At 41.0% G+C, this 21,645-nt stretch overlaps 1 protein-coding gene across 1 annotated transcript in view; it reads right to left on the bottom strand.

Annotated features, from left to right (window-relative positions):
* MAD1L1 (mitotic arrest deficient 1 like 1) overlaps positions 1 to 21,645 on the bottom strand; it is a 355,426-nt gene that overhangs the window by 247,718 nt on the left and 86,063 nt on the right. Inside the window, exon 11 of the mRNA XM_035549239.2 lies at positions 4,001 to 4,145. Coding sequence (XP_035405132.1) covers positions 4,001 to 4,145 — 145 coding nt within the window. The remainder of the gene's footprint in view (positions 1 to 4,000; positions 4,146 to 21,645) is intronic.

The following is a 21,645-nucleotide window of genomic DNA, read 5'->3' as shown; positions in this document are numbered from 1 at the left end:
CCGCACAGGATCAGGCACCAGCTGCAACCAAGCAGGGCGTTTGGGCTCGGGTCAAACCCACCACATGTGCTCTGGGGTGCTCAGAAGAAAAAAGTGTCCCAAGGAATCACCGACGCAGGAGATGAGGCTGACAGGTCTGAATTATAACAGCAGCCAAGTGACAGATACAGCCCAGGGCTGACTCATGACCAGGGAAAAATCACGCAAGGAGAGGAGGAGGTAATGATGCTGTGAAGATCCATGCAAACCAACTTTTTACCCTCCATTGAAGGGCTTTGGGAACCCCTCAGCATGCTTTTATTGCTGGTCCATAAAGGTCCATTTGTGCCCCTTGAAAGCTGCCCTCCAGGAACAAAGAGAGCAGAGCTTTGGTTTTGTTAAACACAGGCTCAACAAGCTACTTGAACTCAAACAAGGATTTTCAGAAAGGGATTTTCATTCTGGGAGACTTACGTGTCACAGAAAATTACCCAAGAGATTCAAATTTTAGTCACTCAATAGCAGAATTGCCTGCTTTTAATAAGCCCACTTCATAAAGACCATGAGTTGTGTGGTAAGCTCTCAGAAAAGAGAAATACAAGCTTACGGACAACACAAAAGTCAAATACAGAACTGTAGGCAAACACAACATTCAAAGCCAATATAGGGGTAGATCAAACAGGAAAAGGACAGAGATAGACCAGGTCTTTCCCCAGCACTTCAGATACCTCCCAGCACTGCTGTATTAAAAACACCTTGTATCATAAAGCAGAGATAAAAGGTTTCTCTAAAACTCTGAGCAAAACCAAAGCAAAAAGACAGCACAACAGACAGCAAACCTAGCCAGGTGGATGTCAAACAGAGTGAGTAAATACATCCCTTCAAACATTAATTTCTTTTTCATTACCCTAAGTGAACAGATTGACACTCCAGCAAATACCTTCAAGCCATCAATGTCTGAAAAGCTCTCAGGTGTCCAAGAGACTCTTACTTCATTGAAAACATGCATATCAGAAAACTTCAAGTACCACTCTGACTACAAGACATACGGGAGAAAGTCATCAACTAACACGTTCTGAACAGCAGTTTGTCAACAATAATAATGAGGACACACTTCCTGCCCCAGTCCACTGTCAGAGGTGGAATTAATTGGGCTAGACCACTGCACAAGTATGTCAAAGAGAATGCTGTTCCTCAAGCCTGCCAAGGAAGAAAGATTTGTAAAGAGTCATAGAAGTATCCTAGATTGACAACTGTGCCTATTGCAAACAGTAAACCAAGTGGAAAGGCCCAAGTAAGGTCAAGGAAGCCCAAAAGAAGCAAATGAGGCAAGGAAGCAAGCAATGGAGGGAGAAGTTAAATGCACTGAAATGGAAATACAAGAGCAACCAACCAAGTAAAACAGAGACTGTGGCAAGCAGAAAATGAACAAGACTAAACAGGACAGGCAATCCATGAAAGCCAAAAAAAAATTGCTTGAATATGGAGATAATATTCAATAGCCATAAAAGCAAGCCAAGAAGGAATCAGGTCAGCAAAGCAAGTGCCACCTGAAGGGAGCATGTTTGTTACTAAAATACTAGGTATTGCTGTTATGGAATGAAGAACAGCTTATCAGTTTCTACTGATCTTTGAAAATGTATCTAGACCTGAGACTTCCAGGTTACAATTTGATCCCAAAGAACAGATAGCTGTTACTGTGTTAAACTTGCACTGTTAAATATGTCTGATGTCTTTCAGACCTTATTTGCTCAGCATACAGGAACAGATTCATTGCCCTACCAGAGGGTCAGATATACACAAATGCAAAAATCAGTGTCAGAAACAATAGCAATTCAATCATATATATATAATAGTCTCCCCCAAATTAGATTTTCACAGTCCTGTTTAACAAGACAAAGATTCAATAAAGAAAGCTCATCTTTTCCATTCTCAAATTACATAGAAGCACACTGTAGCACTGATGCCACTAATTAGATGATTAAATACCATTCTAGGTGATATGCTTTCAATGTAAAATAATTATTTTTAACAGACAATATACTTGCTCAATCTCATTTTAAATCACAATATCATACTTTTTTAATTAAATGATATTCCTTCTTCTGATTTTGTATGAGAACGCAACTAGTGGGAGACGCAGTGCCAAGAGGAGATTGCCCAAGTACCATAATGCATGTACTTCTTCACAAAGGACCTCCAGCATTCCCTGGATGGAATATAAATTTTCAGACAACAGCAAAGCTTTTATTCCTTTAAAACAGGTCAGTTGAGGAATCATTCCGCACACTGAAAACTTCCACTGTCAAAACACAAGTTTATTTGCCATGGTCTGATGAAGGACACTTCCAACTTTTCCTCTATTCCTCTTCACGGGGAAGGTGACAAGGACAGCAAACAAATCAAGGGCTTTGTCTTTCCTTATAAATTAGAGTCCTCCCTCATATGACAAAGTACTGTTGTCTTTTTGGCCAGTATTTAAAGAAATGTAACGATATTTTGTGTTCTACAACAAAGCATGTTTCTGCTGAGGACTCAAAATAAGTTAAAGGGAATATTTTAGAAGCCACCTGAGAAATTCCCTTCAAGCTGCGCAGCCCAGTGCAATGCTAGACAGCTGAGGAGGTTGTAAAGGAAAGCTTTTATCAGCTTCAGCATTCACCTGTGTCATATCCAGCCATGACATTATCAGACTAGAACATGGAGGGCTGGCTGCTGCTGAGGAGATGAAACGTCTTTTTATTTTCTATGGAGAGGGTTTGGTCCATCCACCCAAATTGCAGAGCTTCCCTTAGTGCAAAGGAGAAAGAACTGCTGTCATTTTTCCCTTCTCACTTGCATAACTATCCATGGCATCAAATTCTGCAGTTGGAAGGTCTGAAAAAATATCCTCTTGTAAAATGGTGGCTTCATGCTCCAAGAAGCCCTGCTTACCATAAATCACAGCCTCCTTGGCCCAAAACTGACACAGAATTACACAGAACTGGGTGTAGACCAATTAAAACTGATCAAAATGCTTTAGTTGGCACTGAAAATTAAAGCCTAAAGCACTAGCAATATAAGAGGTCCCTTCTCTCTTGCTCAGATACTCCTGTACTAGTATCTTTCCTCCCCATACACAGTGACATGCCTGGCTTCCTCTCTCTCACCCTAACTGCTCGATTCTGACCTTATGCACACACATAAGCATACTTAACGTGAGCAGTTTCATGATATCAGGAAGATTGCTTAAGATGAGTGAAGTTTTGTAAGGAATATTTTTGGAAAGTGAAAAACATATCACACCGACTGGAGAGAATTATTATTCCCTTTGGGGAAAGAGCTCCCTCAAAATTTAATATAACATTTTTCAATGCTCTACAGACTTCAAAATTATTGTATAGAATTTCCATCATGGAAGCATACCTGATATAGGATAATACAGACTTCTCTGAAATATCCTATAGAAAGGATCTTAAAATGTATTTTCAATTTACTGGTCTAGTGCCTACCATTATATTTGAACAGACTTTCAGCATAAGAGGAAGGAGATTCTCTTAGTCTCTGTAAATTGTTTTTCCACAGGAACAGTTGACAAGGTGCAGTCGTTTCGTTCTCTTTAGGAAAGGAGGTGAGGCAGCAAAAGCCATTATAAATTCCCCTCAGTGGCTCAAAACACTCCAGCGACAACATGATTCAATTCTCTGCTCTCGCACAAGTGTCAGGCACGAGGCTAAGCCATGTATTGCCAATGCAGCAGGAGCCCTGACAGAGGGGCACACTGGCAAGGCCCTACAATGTACTAGTAATTTAATTCCATTGCAGTCCAGAAGACAAGTGTCGCATCTCTTTCACAGCATCAGCTATGCAAAGACCCCAGAGCAACTTTGCAGTACAAGTTACTGAGGGGTACAAAGAAGAAACAGCAAGGGCTGCACCTGGAGGAAAGAGATAAGGGCACATGCTTTTTCGGACATTATCTAGACCCTCACCGGAAAGAAATAAGGACATGTACTTTTCTAGACATTTTCCAGACCCTCACCTTGGTGAGCAGCAATACACGTTTCTGCAGCCGTCTGACCAGCGCTTCGTGCTGCTCGCGCTTCTTCTTCTCTTCCAAGAGCTGGCTCTGAATCTGCAGTATTTCTTCCTGTAGCTGCTGCCGGGCCTTCTCCAATGTTCGGGCACTACGAAAGACAACACAGACCTGTGAAAACTTGACCACCGCCTCTTAGTCAAATTGATCAGAAAAACCCGAGAGGAGAAGCATGACCACAACACCAGGCCACTGGGGCTGCTGCCACTGCATTGTACAGCTGCACCGCTGGAATCTTGAGGAGCTGCAGTCTCATCAGCTTTTCTCAGAAAAAGCTATGAAAGAACCCCCATTCCCGTGTCAGCCTTCTTGTTCAGCACAAAAAATTACTGGAATCTCACATATACTAGGCATTTAAATAATTGCATATCTATTTCAAAATCAATCAGTTTGCCTTTGAAAAGATGGCTCATTTTCAACAAACAACGTAAGAGCTTGGTTTCCACTGCATCTTTTACTTTTTTTTTTCCTCTCCAAACAAAGTAGAAGTAAAACTGAGGTTTAATGTGATCTGTTTTGACAGAAAGATAATATTCAGCTAGTAATTATAGCCACCACCTGCACATTGCTCTTGCCAGCAACCTATATTGGAAGAGAAACGTTTTCCAAGGCCGGGCAGTTAGCACATAGCTTGCAATGTGGACATGACTCTCAATTGAGCCAGAAGAGCTTGGTTCCCCATCATTTTAAGGTACTGCTTAGATAAATCTGAAAGGGACAGCTGCTTTAAAAGACTCTCTTATCTTAATTTAAAGTACATCCTGCACTGCCAGGTCACCAAGTTGTACTTGAGAAATTTATGGAGGAATTCTCCAGAATCCCCAAGCAGCTATTCCCCAGCCTCAGCATCCTTCTCCTTGAAGACAAACACGCATTTTAAAACACAAGGTGAATGAGAAAACTGTTTAAAGCTCCAGTTCAATTTGGAAACATTCAGAGACCAATTTAACAATCAGGGACTGTGAAATTGACTCTTCCTTGTTGTATTCTGGTGGGAAAGTTCAACAAGACTAAATCTGCATTTGAAAATAGATAATTTAATTACCTGGGTACCATTACTTCCTTGGTTCTGGTGTAATTGATCAGTTCAGAAGGGAACCTGTGCCCAAGAACATTATCTCTGGAGACGGAACACGAAGCAGCCGTGCACTGGGTGCTCCCTCATCCATCACAGCCTCAGCAAACATCTCAAGTTCATTCTTGTGGATACTCAATAGCAAGACCCAACCTCTTCTTATTCAACAATGCAAAAGTTCCACATGCTAAAATAATCAATTCTTGACATATACAAAATTAATCTATATTAAAAAGTTTCCTAGAAGCCAAGTACAGAACAGCATCCTACACCTTAAACAATGCTTCAGGGGCAATTCAGGCTGACCCTAAGTTCCAGCAAGCAGACACAACCTGGGTGACACGTGAAGATGTAACGGGAAGATTCATCACACTGTGCCTCCCCAAATCCTAAGCTTAAAACACTCACCCCCTTTCCTTGGGATCTGGTTCTAAGCCAGAATTTAGACTGGATCAGCCCAAGCACATGGGCCAACCTGCTGAGTTTGCAACAGGTCGGTGTCTGACATGGGGCAGAAAGGCTGGGTGGGAGCGGGTAACTCCAACCACTGCCTTAAGACCCATTAGAGCTTATTCAGCAAGTTGGTTTTTTTTTATGCATAGGGTAAATATAAGCACAAAACCCCAACAACTGTTGTAACAAATTGAATCAAGCCACAGAAACCACACTGCAAATATTATTCATTCTGTCAAAGAAACAGTCCTGCTTAGTCAAAACAGAAGATAAAATGCAAACATAAGATTAAATATTACAGAACAGATAGAATCTCACATTTGATTATTGCAAAGCATTTTGATAGGACAATAGAGAAACCTTTTTCCCTAATCTCCCAATATTGTGACCTATTTCTATAAATGCTGAGTGAACTGATGGATTATGACTGCGTTGACATTCAGAAAAAGTGAGATATATATTAGGTTTCCTTCTCGAAATAATGAATAATATTTGAAATTCACATCTTACAGATAGCACACGCGTTCAGTCACGTTCTTCTCGAACTAGCTTGGAAGATGATTGTTTTAATACACAAGAAAAGCTAAGCAAAGGGAGACAAACGGGTAATTTCCTCAGCCATTGCACAGCACATGGAAAAAAACCATCTTCTGTATTTCAGCCTCAGCTCAAACATGATGTTAATGCAGATAAAATTTAAATGCCAGAGATGTCTACGAAAGGAGTGACAATACTTAAACTCTCTGAACTGACTCTGTTACCAAAGGTTTCCTTGATATAAGAAGTGTGAAATTCAACTTCCTTACAACTCTCCACGCCATGCCAAAGCAAATTATTGAGATCCTTTCTTCCTCTCTTAGGACAGACTGATAATTCTTCCAGCGAAAACTGCACCAAATACAACATAAACCACCTCTATTAAAAAATAGAGAATAAAAAAATAAAAGAAAGGAAGAAATGAAAGAAAAGGAAGAAAAGAAAAAAAAGAAAAAGAAAACAAAAAGAAAGTTATATTCCGTAGTGACAAAAAACAGGACTTGAAAGTAGGAACCCAGCAACAAATACCATTCAGGTTAGAAATGGGCGTTCATCTTCCACACTGATGACATCTATGGCTTATCAAAAGTAAACGCTCGCTCAAACCAAACATTTAAAAAAATAAAATAAGCCCAAAGTTCTCCATTCAACGTAAGCTTGGAGAACTGGCATTTTTGCAAGTTCAAAGTAAACCTTTTAAGCCTTAAAAAGTCATTTCTCTTTATCAGCCTATTAATGCTCCTTGTTCCACATCCTAGTGAATAAGATGCCAACATCTTTCTGTTCTGAGCTCTTGAGACTCTTCATATTTTGCTCTTCTCTTCTGTAATCTACTTTAATGTAATCTTAATGATAAAACTTCATTTTCCAGAATGTTCTTTGAAAGATGGAGAACAATGACAGCAGACAGCAAACGCTGAAGCTGTAAGATACATTTTAGTAATTTGCTTTGAGAAAAATTACAAGAGCAGCTCACAGCTCCTCCTCTGTGATCCAAGGAACGTTATTTAATTGTTCTGCTCTTTCAGTAACCAACTTACCACCCCACAGATACCCAAAAAGTAGCAGGAAAAGCAAACAGAACACCAGAAGCCGTCTGTACGTCAACCTGGGAGGAAAACCAGAAGTCCATAGCGGCACAGAGACAATTAGAGGAGCACCACACTCTGGGTCATGTTGCAGCTCAGGAAAAGATGAGACATTTGCACACAGCAGGGACAACTGTCAGAAACGAGAATCGCATCAAAGGGAACACGCTGAAAAACAGAGAGCACGGATGGGAAGAACATTGAGGAAGCACAGAGGGAAAGCAGTGACAGTGCTATTGCACATCTATAACAGCAAAAAGAAGCGTACTGCAACTATCAACATCTTCATAACACAGTCCAAAATAAAAAGGTTAGTGCACAAGCTAATGAGGCAAAAAGGAGCAAGGGAAATTGTTTTGTAGAAGACATTTGGAGGAAGAAAACTGCACCCATTCCTGAGCCCTGACAACTTGCATCCTTCGCGATGCATCGACAGACAGTACGCATAGGGACATACACCGCACTGGAAACTTAGAGACGCTGAATTTAAATCTTGTTTTCCTTTTTAGTTCTCCTCTCCATGTTTTAAAAACCAACATGAAGGCATAAATACACAAAGAATAGAAATTTGGGGTTCGGCAAAGTAAACATTTTTTCATCTTACATTAAAAGGAAAAAATTAACCCATTGTAAAACATTGCTGAAAAGACAGGGACAGCTCTCAGAGCACTGCTGCCAAACAGAGTTGCCAACCAACAAATTTAAGGCAGGTAAACAAGAAAAAACAGTAAGAAGAGATGGTTTTAGTGGTACAAGTATTTCAGCTTAAAAGTCAAAGGTTTTAACTTTTGTTAAAATAAGATTTTTTGGCATCTTACTGTGCTTTCTTTCTCATGCACGTGCTGAACAGAGCACACTGAAGCAGCTGGATCCATCCCCTGCTCGCCCTGCGCTACTGCTGCGATGTGCACGAGTGGGAACCAGGCCGGCTGGTCTTTCTGTTAGCTGCTAGGGGGTTACCACGTTCAGAAGGAGCAATGATACAAAATATTAACACCTTTAGGGGAAGTTAACACATGAACTACATTTCATTCAAAGCTTTAACTGTGTCTTATTTAGAGCCATATGAAATACTGTTACAGAAAATATTACATGAAACAGAGTCCATAGAAAAGTCAGTAGAAAAAAACAGCTTTGTTTTTGACATCTATTTTTCCCAAGTCTTCAGCTAACATTTGCAAACTTTCTCTTGGACTTCGTGCTTTCTCCAAGACCTTTATACATCTCACCCTCATCAGGCTTCCATAAATCAATCAAAAATAAATGGTCTATATATCATGATGCTGCTCTACATACAAGGAAGTCCTGAATCATACTGAATTTATAATAAGGACAGATGAAACGGGTAAGAAGCAGACAGATGTTTGGAGCTTCATTGGTACACAATGTTTTGCCATTGAGACAATATTTAAGTTTACTCCCTAAGCAGGGGTATAAATATCAGGCACCAAAATTCAGTTCCTTCAAAGTGAACAGTTAGAGAACAGAAATAAGACAAATTTTATGTCCCGGCAGTGATCCAGGGGCACTAATTGAGTGACAGGAGGTAGGATTTACTGAAAGAAATTCACATCAGGCACCCTCTCCTTGCTCTCAGCGTGGGGCCAGCTTTGCTGACTGCAACAGCCCAATGGAGCCAACCACAGGAACATCGCCAAAGCGCAGAGGCCAGGGTGGCTCTAGCTTAGCAGGTATGTAATCAAGCACGCAGCGGGAGATTTACTGTCACGTTAATAAACATGCTTTCTACATCCACCAGCTAGATGAGAACGAAAGCAATGTCTTAATTTAACAATAAATAAGAGACTTCTCTGGCTTGTTTTGATTTTAATTTGAAAAATGAATAGTTTGTCAAATACATACATCACTGAGATCTAGAAAACAAAATCTTTCAAGAGTGAGATAACTACAGGCATAAGAGTCCTTCTTCTAAGCCTCTACACCTGGAGTTACCATAACACCAATGCTTCTGTTAAAGACATTTATTTGGTGAATAAAACTTTTACTGATATTTTAAAACCACTGAAGCCACGCTGCTTGTCATATGCTTCGTAACTTGATAACATTGCCATCTTCTGTAAAAGTGGCTGCAGCAAAAATCAAACAGAGTTGAATACACAAGTGATCTGTAGCAGCTTATGTACACAAACCTATTAAGGGCTTCTGCTATGTCTAAATCCTCATTGCTCTTGTTCCAAATCAACAACAAATTGGAAACATTTGCATCCTGACCCCAACTTACTCTTTTATTTGCAGTGCTCGGTAGAGAAGCACATACTAAGCATCCTTAACGAAGTGGAAGAAATTAAAAAAGCAGGAGTTAAAAACAACAGTCCTGTACAATTATTAGCACAGCAGACAGCCTGCCCAACATGCATCATCCGTCTCTGCACCATAAGTTTGCATGTGGCATTTGGCAATTACAGAGGACTGCCTGTTTTTAAAGGGCATTAACTGATAAGGATTTTCCACTCCCACTCTGAGATAAGAATAAGTTGGACTTGTAAGGTGGGGATTATTCTATTTCCACTAATTCCACTATTCAACACTGCAGAGAGCTGGAAACGTGATGACAATGCCTTATGACAACAGACTGATACATCAAACTGAGCAAAGATGTTCATTAAATTGTTTAAAGTGTGTTCTAGTGAATGGTGAACAGAATAGCTCCGTTCCAATTATTTCAATAGGACAGCCGTGCTCATTTGGTCCCTTTGCAGGTTTGACTTTTTGCTGTTGTGACAGCTCTGAGTGGTGATGAAGGTCAGCTCGTGGGCCACCCGCCAACAGGGAAACACACGGAGCTTCAGCACCCAAGGATGGCAATGCCCAATCCCTTCCTGTCAGGCCCCACGCCAGCTGTGAGCATCCAGTGCACTCGCTGAAGCAGTAGGAATGAAAAGGAGCAAAATACTGGAGAAAGGGAACTGTTTGTTTTTCCTCCCTCTCCTGACAAACAAAAATACCGAGGAAGAATTTTGAAAGAAAACCTTTTCTCCAGCCAGGATCCAAGCATCCTCTCTGCAGCTGGCTTTATTTACATCATCTAATTCAAATTCTAAATGCTTCAAAGTGTTATTACACTTTTTTCTTTGAAAACAAAAATCACAACAACTGAAACAAAACTGGGAATGAGAAAACCCAAAGATTGAAATAATTACTAATCAAAGGAGAGGCCTGTACATGAGATGGTGAAGTCACTGGCCAGCTCTACCCAGTAATTTCTCTCCGTGTCAGCTCTGATGAGTTTTATATTTCTAACATTTCATCAATTTGAATCACCAAATTCAATTTGCATCCACAGATAAACAGAGAGGGAATAATAAATACTCTCATCTGACCTTGAAGTGTGAGATAGAAAATTGCCCTCCATGATTTCATTTCAATCTGAACCATAATGAATAATGCAGTTGGCCCCATCAGTTACCGATCCATAATCACACACTTGTGGGCTGGAGGAACTCGTATCCGTGCCTAAATATGATGAAAAAAGTCAAAACTTCTTTTTTGTACTAGTCTTTTTCTGCTTCTCCCTCACTATACAGATCTGTATCTGTGCTTCCCCACCAACCCTGCTCACCCCCAGATGTAACTGTCTGAAGGATTTCAATTTGTTGCACTGTCAAAAGTGAGACGAATGCATGGCATAGTTATCTTCTCAATCCAATTCAGTATTATGTGCATTGTAAAAATTCTCCTCTAAGAGCTCTAAATTTGGTAAGCATTCTCCCTCCCAGCAAGCTGTCAAGTCACAGGCCCGACCCTACAGCTCTGGTGCGAAGCACAGCAACACAGCACAGACAACTGGTGGCATAAACACCAAGAGTAACTAAGAATATTTCAGATTTCTGCTACACATTCAAACCAACACTTATCATGAGAGCGGAAAAGTCATCTGGGAATAGGCAGCATGAGAGCTGAGGAGCTGTAAAGGATAAAGGAAAAGGATTAATAACGAGGAGTGAAAAAAGGAAAATTTGCTTGAAGTAGGGAATGAAGTGAGTAGGAGAACAGTTGTGCTGAACCAACTTGTCAGCAAACAAATATGCTGAAATTCTAGGCTCTTGACAGTTAGATAATAGCTTATCTTAATAAAATAAAAGAAGATCAAAGCGCTTAGATGAGAAAAACTAAACATTAAACTCTCCATTGCAACATAACAAGTGAGACCTCGCAGACTCGTGACTCATTTACAGCTTCGTGAAGGTTCTACAGATCTGTTTCAAATGACCTTTCCCAATGAGACCTCATTTCCAATGTGCATTACCGTACTCCACAGTGAAATGAGCATAGTATATTACTGTTCGGACACACTTTTTTCCATATACATGAATTTTAAATACCTGAATAAATTTACGGAAGCAAAATTGTCTAAAATATTTCTCGCAGAGTAATTCAGTGGTGGACCTCCACCATATGTCTCCAAAAAATCCAAAGCTACAGCTCAGCATTTCAGCAGCAAACTTGTGTCAGTGACAACCTGTCCGTGCTACGTGATCAAAACCTGTCAGGTTTTCATGGGGACTCACGAGGGAATTCATAACAGATACTTGTTGACAACAAATAAATCCAAAGAATTAAGTATTACTCCCAGCACTTACCCACGGGACATCAGGGCAGATAAAAGGAAAGGAAGGGCTGACAAACCACTTAGCTATCTGCAACGACTGCTCCGACAGACCGCTGTTCTTGGCCTTTCCTTCTCGCCCGCACCAATTTAACTTCATCTCTTTTCTGCCTCCCACCTGCTTTGACTCAACTTACATCAAAGCAGTCTAGCATGATACAAGCTACATTAAGCATAGCTCTGTAAAAAGACCTGCTAATTATCAAATATAAAAAGTGTATTGGGAGCATACTGAGCCTGCAAAGGTCTTAGAAACTCCATGACCAAATAACCTGACCTGTAGTCATGACTCTTCCAAGCGCCACCCTGTCCTTGGGCAGAAACGTGATGTGGTGATGTGTGATCTTCTCTACCAGGCTCTCAAAACAAACCAGGATCCTCTGCTAACGGTGCCTGTTTTCAGCAGGATCTCTGCCTCATTTCCTGCAGAATTTGGAAGATTAACGAAGCACAGAAATTGCTTAAAGAGGATGGTCTCACATTAAGGCATCAGAAAAGTCTCCCCAAAAAAAATGGTTCCAGTCTTCGCCTATGCCAGAGCTCCTGGCTGATACTGGGAGCTTTTCAAAGGTGGTCCTTGGCTTAGTCATTGGGTCACTCCTAACGCTGAGCTCGAGTGCTGGGCACTGACAACACTGCTGAAATCAAGAGCAGCTACTCATAACATGAAGTCTTGGGTAATGCTAAGTGTTTTAAAGGACAATTTCTAAATATTTCAGAATGGCATCCGCAGAATAAGCCTACAGTTCCTCCTTGGTTTGCATCTGCTATAGCAGAGCTAACATAAGAAATAACTAAAAAAAATAGTATTTTTTTTCTGTAGAAATTCACAAATATTTGCTCATTAAGTCAACATAATCCATCATCCCTGCCAAGTGCAACAGGAATCCTGCACGGCACATTCACAGGAAGCTAGACTAGGATGTGCCAGGCAACTAATCCTGACACCTCCTACCCTCCGAGAGCTTCACCTTGCAACCCTGCTGTTGCCTTCCAGGCAGCCATTTCCCATTTAGTCATCAAGTTCTGCTAGCCTTATTCCTAAAACATTCTTTGGGTGTTTGTTTGCCCTATTACCACCCAGAAATGCAGAGCACTATTTGAATCTTCCACTAGACTGCTGACACTGTTACAACCGATCTGCAGGGCACAGAGACCTACTTCCCTCTAATTTCCTTCCCCCAAATTAGCTCAACGCACCTTTAAACAGGAATAAAGCTGTCACTGTGGAAAGAAGAACTGTCAGAACAACTAAATTTAGAGCTCTGTTACATCAATTCTCCTGCATCAATATGTTTAAATGTTTAATAAAACAATGCTACATGCTACGCAATCTCTTTGCAATGAATACTTCATACAGAAACCAGTCAGGTGGACAAGTAGATAGTCTTTATGCAGAAGTTCATGTTGCAAAATCATTAGATGAGCATAAAAGGTTCAATATTTTGGGTTTGAAGCCATTATAGGGAAGAGAAGGTAGTCCAGTGTGGACTCAGCAGGTACAGCATGTAAAGTTTCTGCCCTCACCAGTGCAGCACCATAACTCACCTTCTGAGTGCTGTGATGAACACATCTGAGCATGGGTACGAAGTACTCAACGGTGCATTTAACCCAGCAGCCTTACGCTGCATTAAAACACAGAAGCGGCCCTTGTGTATCAGCAGGGTTTGTAACAGCTCACACCATGGCATCCGCATCCGGAGCACTTGGTCCGTGTACCTTGAAGGCCACAGACCTCACCTCTCCCTTTCCAAGCCAAACACCACCACTGAAATCACACAGCAGCCAATAATTTGCCTTGCATGAGCACAGGCCGGGTGCTAAGCTGCCTCAGTTTCCTGCGCCATGAGACTTTTGGGGGCACTGTGGTTGACTCAGCACTCATTTCTCTCTCTCCTGGGATGTGGAAGAAGCACAGCCTTTGTCCCACCTTCACGGGAAAGCAAAATTATCACACATTTAAAGACCAACCTAGTGGGATACTGCTGCTGTTTTCGACTGTTAGCTGCTATAATGCAGAGCGATGCCAAGTGCTGTGCCATTCCCATGGGGGGTGACATCTGCCAGAACCTCCAGGCACACCAGGGGTGATTCTGCTCTGCTTGCTCCCCAGGTTCCCAGCCCACAATAAATGGGGCACAGGTTTCTAACACTGCCACCATTCTTGTTCCCCTTCCTGCCTTGTAAAACTCACTTCACCCCACGGACATCCCTTCTGCCCTCTCCACTTCCTGGGGAGCAGTGAAGACCAGCCCTGATAAACACTGCCCAAGCCCTCACACCACTGTCAGACGGTATCTGTCCGGTGCTCCACAACTAGGAAAAACTGATTTGATGCAGAAAATCAGATATTTAGCTGCACTATATTCCGCTACAGCTGTCTGAGAAGAATGAAAACAATCATGAGTCTGCAAAATCATGAGTGGCAGGAGGTGAATGAGGAGCTATTGTTCGCTGCCTCTTTCAATAGAAGAGCTAAACAAATTAACGGAGGCAAATTCATCATGGGCTATTAGCTACTAAAAGGTATCACCTTTGGCTCAAGAAATCCTTAGACTTCAAACTGTGGAAAAATGTGAGAAGTATCACTCTCCATTTGCTCTTTTATTTGACTTTCTCAAAGCTTTTGGCACGGGTTCAGGCGGATCTTTGTTCTAATTGCAAATTTGGGGAAGAGAGGTAGGGGGAGGGTTTGTTTACTTTGAATGCACACCAGCACATCTCATCTAGCTTAAATTTTACTCTGGTACACGTTTTTTATTGAATTTTCCTGGGTGACTATGCAGTCATCTCATCTCTTTCATATATGAGTCATATTCAATTTCCAAACTATAAATTAGTAGCTGAAGAAAAAAAAAATCTTTTCTCACAGATGCAGTTTGCCAGCTCTTGGCTATGGCAGCAAGCAGTCTGCCTGATCAGTGTGCGCTGCCACAAGCTTCCCATTGAAAAGAGTATTCAAGAATTGCCAAAAAGCTCCTCGTACCAAGGAATTAAGGCTGTATCTGTCTATCATATTTGCGTTCGGGCTTTCTCAGCCATTGGAAATGACAGGGCAATCTGTAGAGAACTGCTTTACTCCCTTCGTGCCACGCTGCAGGCCAAAGGCCACTGCAGGACACAGCCACCAGCTCCAACTCGGCCACGATGTTACTCTCTCAGGCTAACGGACACACAACACTCCCTTCCCGAGATCTCAGGGGACAACAGCAAGCAGGACCACCAAGGAAAAGTTTCAAAGATCCAAATTTTTCCAAGAGCTCTTCTTTTAAAAAAAAAACATAGCTAGAGAAACCAAACATAAACCACATAAAAACCCAAAGAGAATAAAAAATAACACCATATGGGATTTTGCATCAAGTGGCCACCTGCATGTAGAGAAGAACAGAAAATTATTCATTTTTTTTTTTTAAAGCTATTTGGAAATGCAGCCCTTCATACACCATCACCACCATTTTTCACAATATGATGGGCAGGCAGAGCATTCCTACACTAATTCGTAACTGCACCAACCAGAACAAGAAGGTTATTTTTCAGTTATATGTCCTTAAAGAGATACTTGGGAAGGCTGATTTATCTATCACTTTAAAAAATAGTATTTACTGTGTTTTTTGTTATTATTTTTCTAGTTTTTTGGTTTGTTTGTTTGTTTGAAAGCAAAGCAAAAACAGATAATGTTGCTGCTGCGTGTATTTTCGCAAACACCATTTTGAAGGAAAGGTGGCGTTTTTAGGCTCATCCACATCACGGACTGGGCATGAACGCAGAAGCCAGAAAACCTGCAACGTGCCCACATACAGCCCAGTAAAACCGATCCACAAGGATGAAGCTGCCACAAGCAGAACTCAGCACTACACGGCGAGCAGGAAGCACAGCTCGCTCTCTCTGGAGCTACCCACCATCGCAATTAGCAGTGCTGCTACCGCCGCAGCCTGCGCCTCCCACATTCAATACAGGCACTTTGGCAGCCAATAGCTTGTCTATGCTCAGCATGCCCTTCGGGTGCCAACTGTCTTCCATTATCATCTCCCCTGCTGCCTCCATCGTACCTGATTAATATAGCCTATTCTTCCTGTTTATTTCCTTATCGATCTACCATCTCCTGCATGGGAAAAGGCGTCAATGCAGTTAAGGGCAAGCACCTGCTTGGAGACTTCACCCTTCAGCTACTTTCCAAAAGTGCATTTTATTCTCAGTGGATAATAAGATTCTGTGGTTAAAAGAGCTTGGAGGTATTGGCATTGTCATAAAATGTTCCTTGTGTCCTACTTCACCGGAGCTGACAAACTCTCTGCTTGCTGTCAGTGGACTAAAAAGAAAAGAAGCACTTCTAAAGAGCTTTGGATACTTCTGCATTGCAAAGTGAAAAGGAGAAAGTGAGATATTTCAACAAAGTTCCATTTCATTCCAAAGCCTCATAAAGAAGAAAGAAAAAAGGAATGTTTCTACACAATCACTGTAACAAGCAAGCAGCTCACTTATTAATCTCTCCTTCCTCCACATTCCCTGGCCTGGGGGCTTGGAAAGTTGACACTTGACTTGAAAAATGCCAACTCTAAGCAGTTTATTTCCTCTTGAACTTTAAAAGCTGACTGAGACAGAAGTGACCTTTAAAAAGGCAGGGTTAGTTCTTGTATGAATTGATAGAAGGATTCTTTGCTTACACAGCACAGCAAGGTACTGAGCAAATCTCCTATGCAAACACCCCTTTCTCACCAGCAGCGAGAAAAACACCATGTTCCATCAGTCACAAAGCTGGAGGAGAACCTGGGAGCTGGTGACCTAAATCAAGAGGGAAAAGACCAGCTATGTTACCGCCATAAACCGTGACCTTATCTATGCACAGGACAGACACAACCATCACCTCAAGAAGCCTCACGGAGTTCAGGAGTCCCCAGTGAAGCATCACTTCGCCACCAGCAGCAACGAAATGCTCCCAATCCACCACAAGCAGGGCAGGCACAATTAAAATTAAGTACAGCCACTAACTTCTACCTAAATCACACCCCCAGGCAAGACTAAAACACAACAGCCAGGCAGGCCCGCTGCCAGCGGGACACAGCAAGATACCAGGACTCCTATTTTGGGACATCTAGCTGGTTTTTGTGACTTTGCTCACATCAATCTCTGCTGAAGCTGCTGAGAAAGAAATTAATCACTACATAGCTCATTAACAGTCTTCGATGAATGGCAGTTTGAAAATGCAACAATAGCTGCTAATAATACTTTCCGCCACACTAGTAGCCAGAAATGTAACTGGGCAGAATATTCTTGTCTGAGGTCCACCATACAATTAAAATCACCAGATGTCCAAAGAAAGGCAATTGAAAGATTTTGTGGCAACAGAGGATAACCTAAGAGTTTTAAGACAGGAAAGGAACAAAGAGAATATGTAGGACACTAACGGGCCTGGGAATACACTGGCGACATACAAGTGTGCTTTCCCTGTGTGCTAATAACGACAATTTTTTTTTTCTTACTCTTGATGCTCATCTAGCAAACCATGCTGACTCCTAGAAGCAGAGGACTCGCGGAGTTCGGGAATCTCCAGCGAACTATGAAGTATCACTTTGCCATCAGCAGCAATGAAATGCTTCCGCTTCCAACCTACCATCAGCCCACTTAAGCAGAAGCATACGTTTTATAAAGAGAAGCCCAAGGCAATTCTGTGCAGAATTTACTTCTCCTTTTTTCTCTGGAAGGAAAGTGCACATCAAACTCACTGAGGCAGACAGAAGAAGTCAAGCCCTATACAGTCTAGTTAACTTATTAATATGAATCACGTCTCTCATTATTCCTAAGGCTGGGTATCAGGCAACATGCCTTGAGAAAAATTAGCAGCAGGAGATGAGATGGGGAGCGATACTTTACTCTCCAGTGGAGCTGGAGGCACGACAAGGAGCCACAGCTAACAGCGGGATGCCGAGTGGAAACTCTCAAATGAGAGCTTGGCATCTCACTGCTAGGGAAGACTCCGAAAATTCCTACACTGAAATACACACAAACATGGATGAACTATTTATCGATGCTCATTAAAAAAGAATAGCTGTACTGTTTTATCATACATGGTGTTGTGAAATTAGCAGGCAACAGGATTTTTTATTTTAAGATACTGATACCTCTGGTGGGGCTTCTCCTATGCATATAATCATCAGAGGTCTCAGAGAAACCTGTTCATTCTTGCAATGCATGAGAGAGACTGCCACTTTCAAAGTTACTGTACAATCACTTGTTTTTAATGGTCAATTTAACAGTGTTTAGCCTCCAATCATTGCTTTTATGCACAGAATGCTACATATGGCAATCTGACTCCTGTGCATAAGCAGGCTCCCTAACATCTGTACAGCAATCTGAAAATATAAAAATACAAATTTATGTGGCAGGTATATAACTACTGCAAAACAGACGTGCTCATCTGTAACACACATCAAACTCAACGTTAAAAAGTGCTAAGAAACTGCTATGCTATTTGCATGGGATGTACTTTGAGACTTCTAACTTGTGCCTGACGGTTTTAATTAAAGTAACTCATATCCCAGAGCATGTTTCTTGTGGTAAATCATCGTCTTCATTCAGTTGCTTCAAGCACTCTGGTCTCTGAGCTTTGGCACTCCTATGGGAGAAAATGACTGTGTGAACACAGATCAGGAGAATCTTCTGAAAATCTGAATCTTTGGAAAGACAACAAAGAGAGGGAAGAGGGGCCAGTCTGTAAAACTCGGGACTCATGACCTCAGACACTGGTTGTTCAAACACTTCTTACATGTATGCGCCCAGATCTCATTTTTAGGAGTGATCATATCAAGACAAGGGGAATTACTCTATCCTATTAATTTTTGGAAAGACCTCGTAGAGAGAAAAAGAACATCATAAATTGAAAACTATCTGGAATCACTTCAATCAAACAAAGCCAATCAATTTCAATTGAATTCATGAATCCATTTAGAGATTATTGATTTCACAACTCCAACTATTAGTTACTGATAACATTTAACAACCTGAGAATGATTTAAAAATCCATAAGCTTGTAATTAATTACCTGTTAAACTTCATACAGAAGTATTTTTACTACATTACGCTCACTTCAAAGCCTAACCTACTTGATTTTATCAGTGTTTTTCTGATATTTTTCTCTAAATCTAGACCACTATAATTACTAATTCCAAGTCTGTTCATACTCTCAGTTTTCAGGATCTTGGTGTTCCAATATTTTCTATCAATTAAAGTCTAATGAAACAAACATTTTTCTTCATTTTATAAAAGGTACAGAAGTGTTTCTATTGATTGTATGTTATTAAATGATCCTTTTGGACAAAAAATACAAATTTAATGTTCATATGACACTAGTAGTGTTTACAGAATAAAACAGCAGTTTCAGAAGTTCAGTTTTCTTAACTGGATTTGTGAAATAGTTCATAGTTCATTTCATCCATCTGTGGTGCTGTATATAGGATAAAATTAATTGCACTGAAATTAAAGAGAATCAGGTACAATCCAACACTTATGTTGCACTCTACTTTCAAATCGTAACTGTTAACCACAGCACAGTGAATTTCGCCAAGCTTATCAGGACCAGTTGATATAATTAAATCAAATGAGAAACTTGTGTTTTGCTTTCTGCCACCATCATCAATAGTACAAAGGCTGAGCAAAGAGATTTTGTCTGCTGGCTCCTCACAGTGTTTTATTAAGGCTGAATTAAAGTATTAAACTGAAATAAATGAACATTTCTGAAACTAAAAATGTATTCTTTCCCAGGTTAGCCACATGACATGTGGGATTCAAGTGAAGCTGACATGTATACTTAACTGGGACTGAAGGCATGATAAAACACCTAGCTTTTAGACAGACTGGAAGAAAAGAGTATCTTGTGAAATACCAGTACTCTGTGAAAATTTTGTACACTTCAAAATTTAACTAATTTTCCTTTGGTTATTAAGCATCTCACCTCTCTAAACCCAGCACACACAAGCACTACTTGCTTACTTTAGCCATCAGAACCTATTTACTCCAAAGCCATAACAAAGTGTTACTGCTTTAACCTTAGGCACGTAAGAGAAATTACTTAGTTTTGCCCAAAAACGAAGTAAAATTTAGCCAAGCCTCCAGCATTTATTTATTTAAACATGGGACACAGATTTATTTTACAGCTTTTACAGCCTGGGCTGGCACTCTCATGTTCTGTTTTTCTGTTGTTTTTTGAAAATACTTTTTACTCCTTAGGAAAAGTGCTGGAAATTCAGGCGTCCACTCTGTGAAAACTACCAGCAGGGACAGCAACAATGCTGACTGTGAAAATATTTCCAATATTTATTCCACTTTTTTAATTCCACTCCAAAAGTATCGTAAGCAATCAAGTTGAATAGCATCAAATCTTTTTATATAAAGCTAATTAAAAATATGTTTCACTGACATCCCAAGACAACTCTTTCAAGCCAGGAGGGAGCCCCAAAGAGAGAAACAAACTGATCCATACAGCTGCCCGAACAATCTTCACTCGCCTTCGTGAGACTCCCCGCTGAATCCTGAAAACCACGATCAATTTGACATCAACTAATCGTGGTTATACTCACTGTCTTCCTAAGCGAGTGGCCCACGGAAATCCTGCATGGTGCACGTTAATGAAGCTGCGTGCGGCAGAGCTCTGACCTCAGCAGGTAAAATCGGGATTTCTGAGAAGATTACAAGTGCCAAACTTGCAGGCCTGACAGTTTTGTTAGACAAAATTAGTGCATTTTTGTACTAGATTTAGCTTGTATCGATTAAACAAAAAGATTCTGAGATATTGGAGTGTGATCAACTACAACGCTCTGCTGGTAGCTCCGCGTTTTTAGAAATCAATCTGAAAACCCAATGCCTCCCCAAAATAAGGTAAAACAGCTAATGATTACATACAATAGCATAGCAGTAGATCTAAGTGTAAGTGAAAGGAAAAGCAGACTACAAATAAATATGAGATTGTAATAGCTGTAAATGTCTCGCCTTTAGGAACACCTTATTTATTTGTGAAGGGAGGTTCTGAGCCTCCTGTTTGCTCTCCTCTGGGCCGCATAAACTGTGACTCTGTTAATCTAAAGCTTAGTCTGCTTCTAAAGAACAGCTGAGTGGCTTAGTTTATATTCTGATCTTCAAGCAAAGGTCATATATCTCAAGTAGGCTTTTTCCACTCTTTTTTGTGTTGTGCACGGCAGACATGCTGGGGACTTGCCTTACTTCTGAACAATTCCGATGAAGTTTCAACCCAAACTAGTACGCAGGAGGCACTGACATTTCTCATCCAGCCACATCGATTCTTCAAGTATTTGAAATCTATTCAGAGCTCGTGCTTGGGAGGGTCACCTGACAAACATGTAATCTGTGCCATTTTCCGCAGCCTGCAGATACGATTCAAAAACAAGAGTGAAAATTTCCTATTCATTTTGTGTGTTTGCTGTGGATAGTGGCGATAATTAACCAGAGAGATATAAATTATTTTGTAATGGATAATTTCAGTGGAAACAGCCAGCTGTCTTGAAACTGGTTTGTGCCTAGAATTGAGACTAGAACTGGGTAGCTTCCACCCTCTGTTCTGATTATTCCCCCAAATGTATTCCCCAAGCCAAGGACTGGGAAAGGAAAACTACTACAAAACAGAGGGCATGTGCTGGGAGAGGAGTTCTCAAGGCCACCTGGTTTTCATACACGGCAGCTCCTTCTTTTCAACTCTCTCATCACTGCCCATTCCGAAATGAAAAGGCAGCTTAGTGGGTATTTTACACTTTGACAAAACTGATCTGTCAAACCAGAAAGCACACCCAGGAACGGAGGGCTG

This window comes from Cygnus atratus, chromosome 15 (genome assembly GCF_013377495.2).
Source record: "Cygnus atratus isolate AKBS03 ecotype Queensland, Australia chromosome 15, CAtr_DNAZoo_HiC_assembly, whole genome shotgun sequence".
Taxonomy (NCBI): domain Eukaryota; kingdom Metazoa; phylum Chordata; class Aves; order Anseriformes; family Anatidae; genus Cygnus; species Cygnus atratus.
Note: the sequence above shows the minus strand (reverse complement) of the source record. Positions and strands in the feature narration are given on the sequence as shown.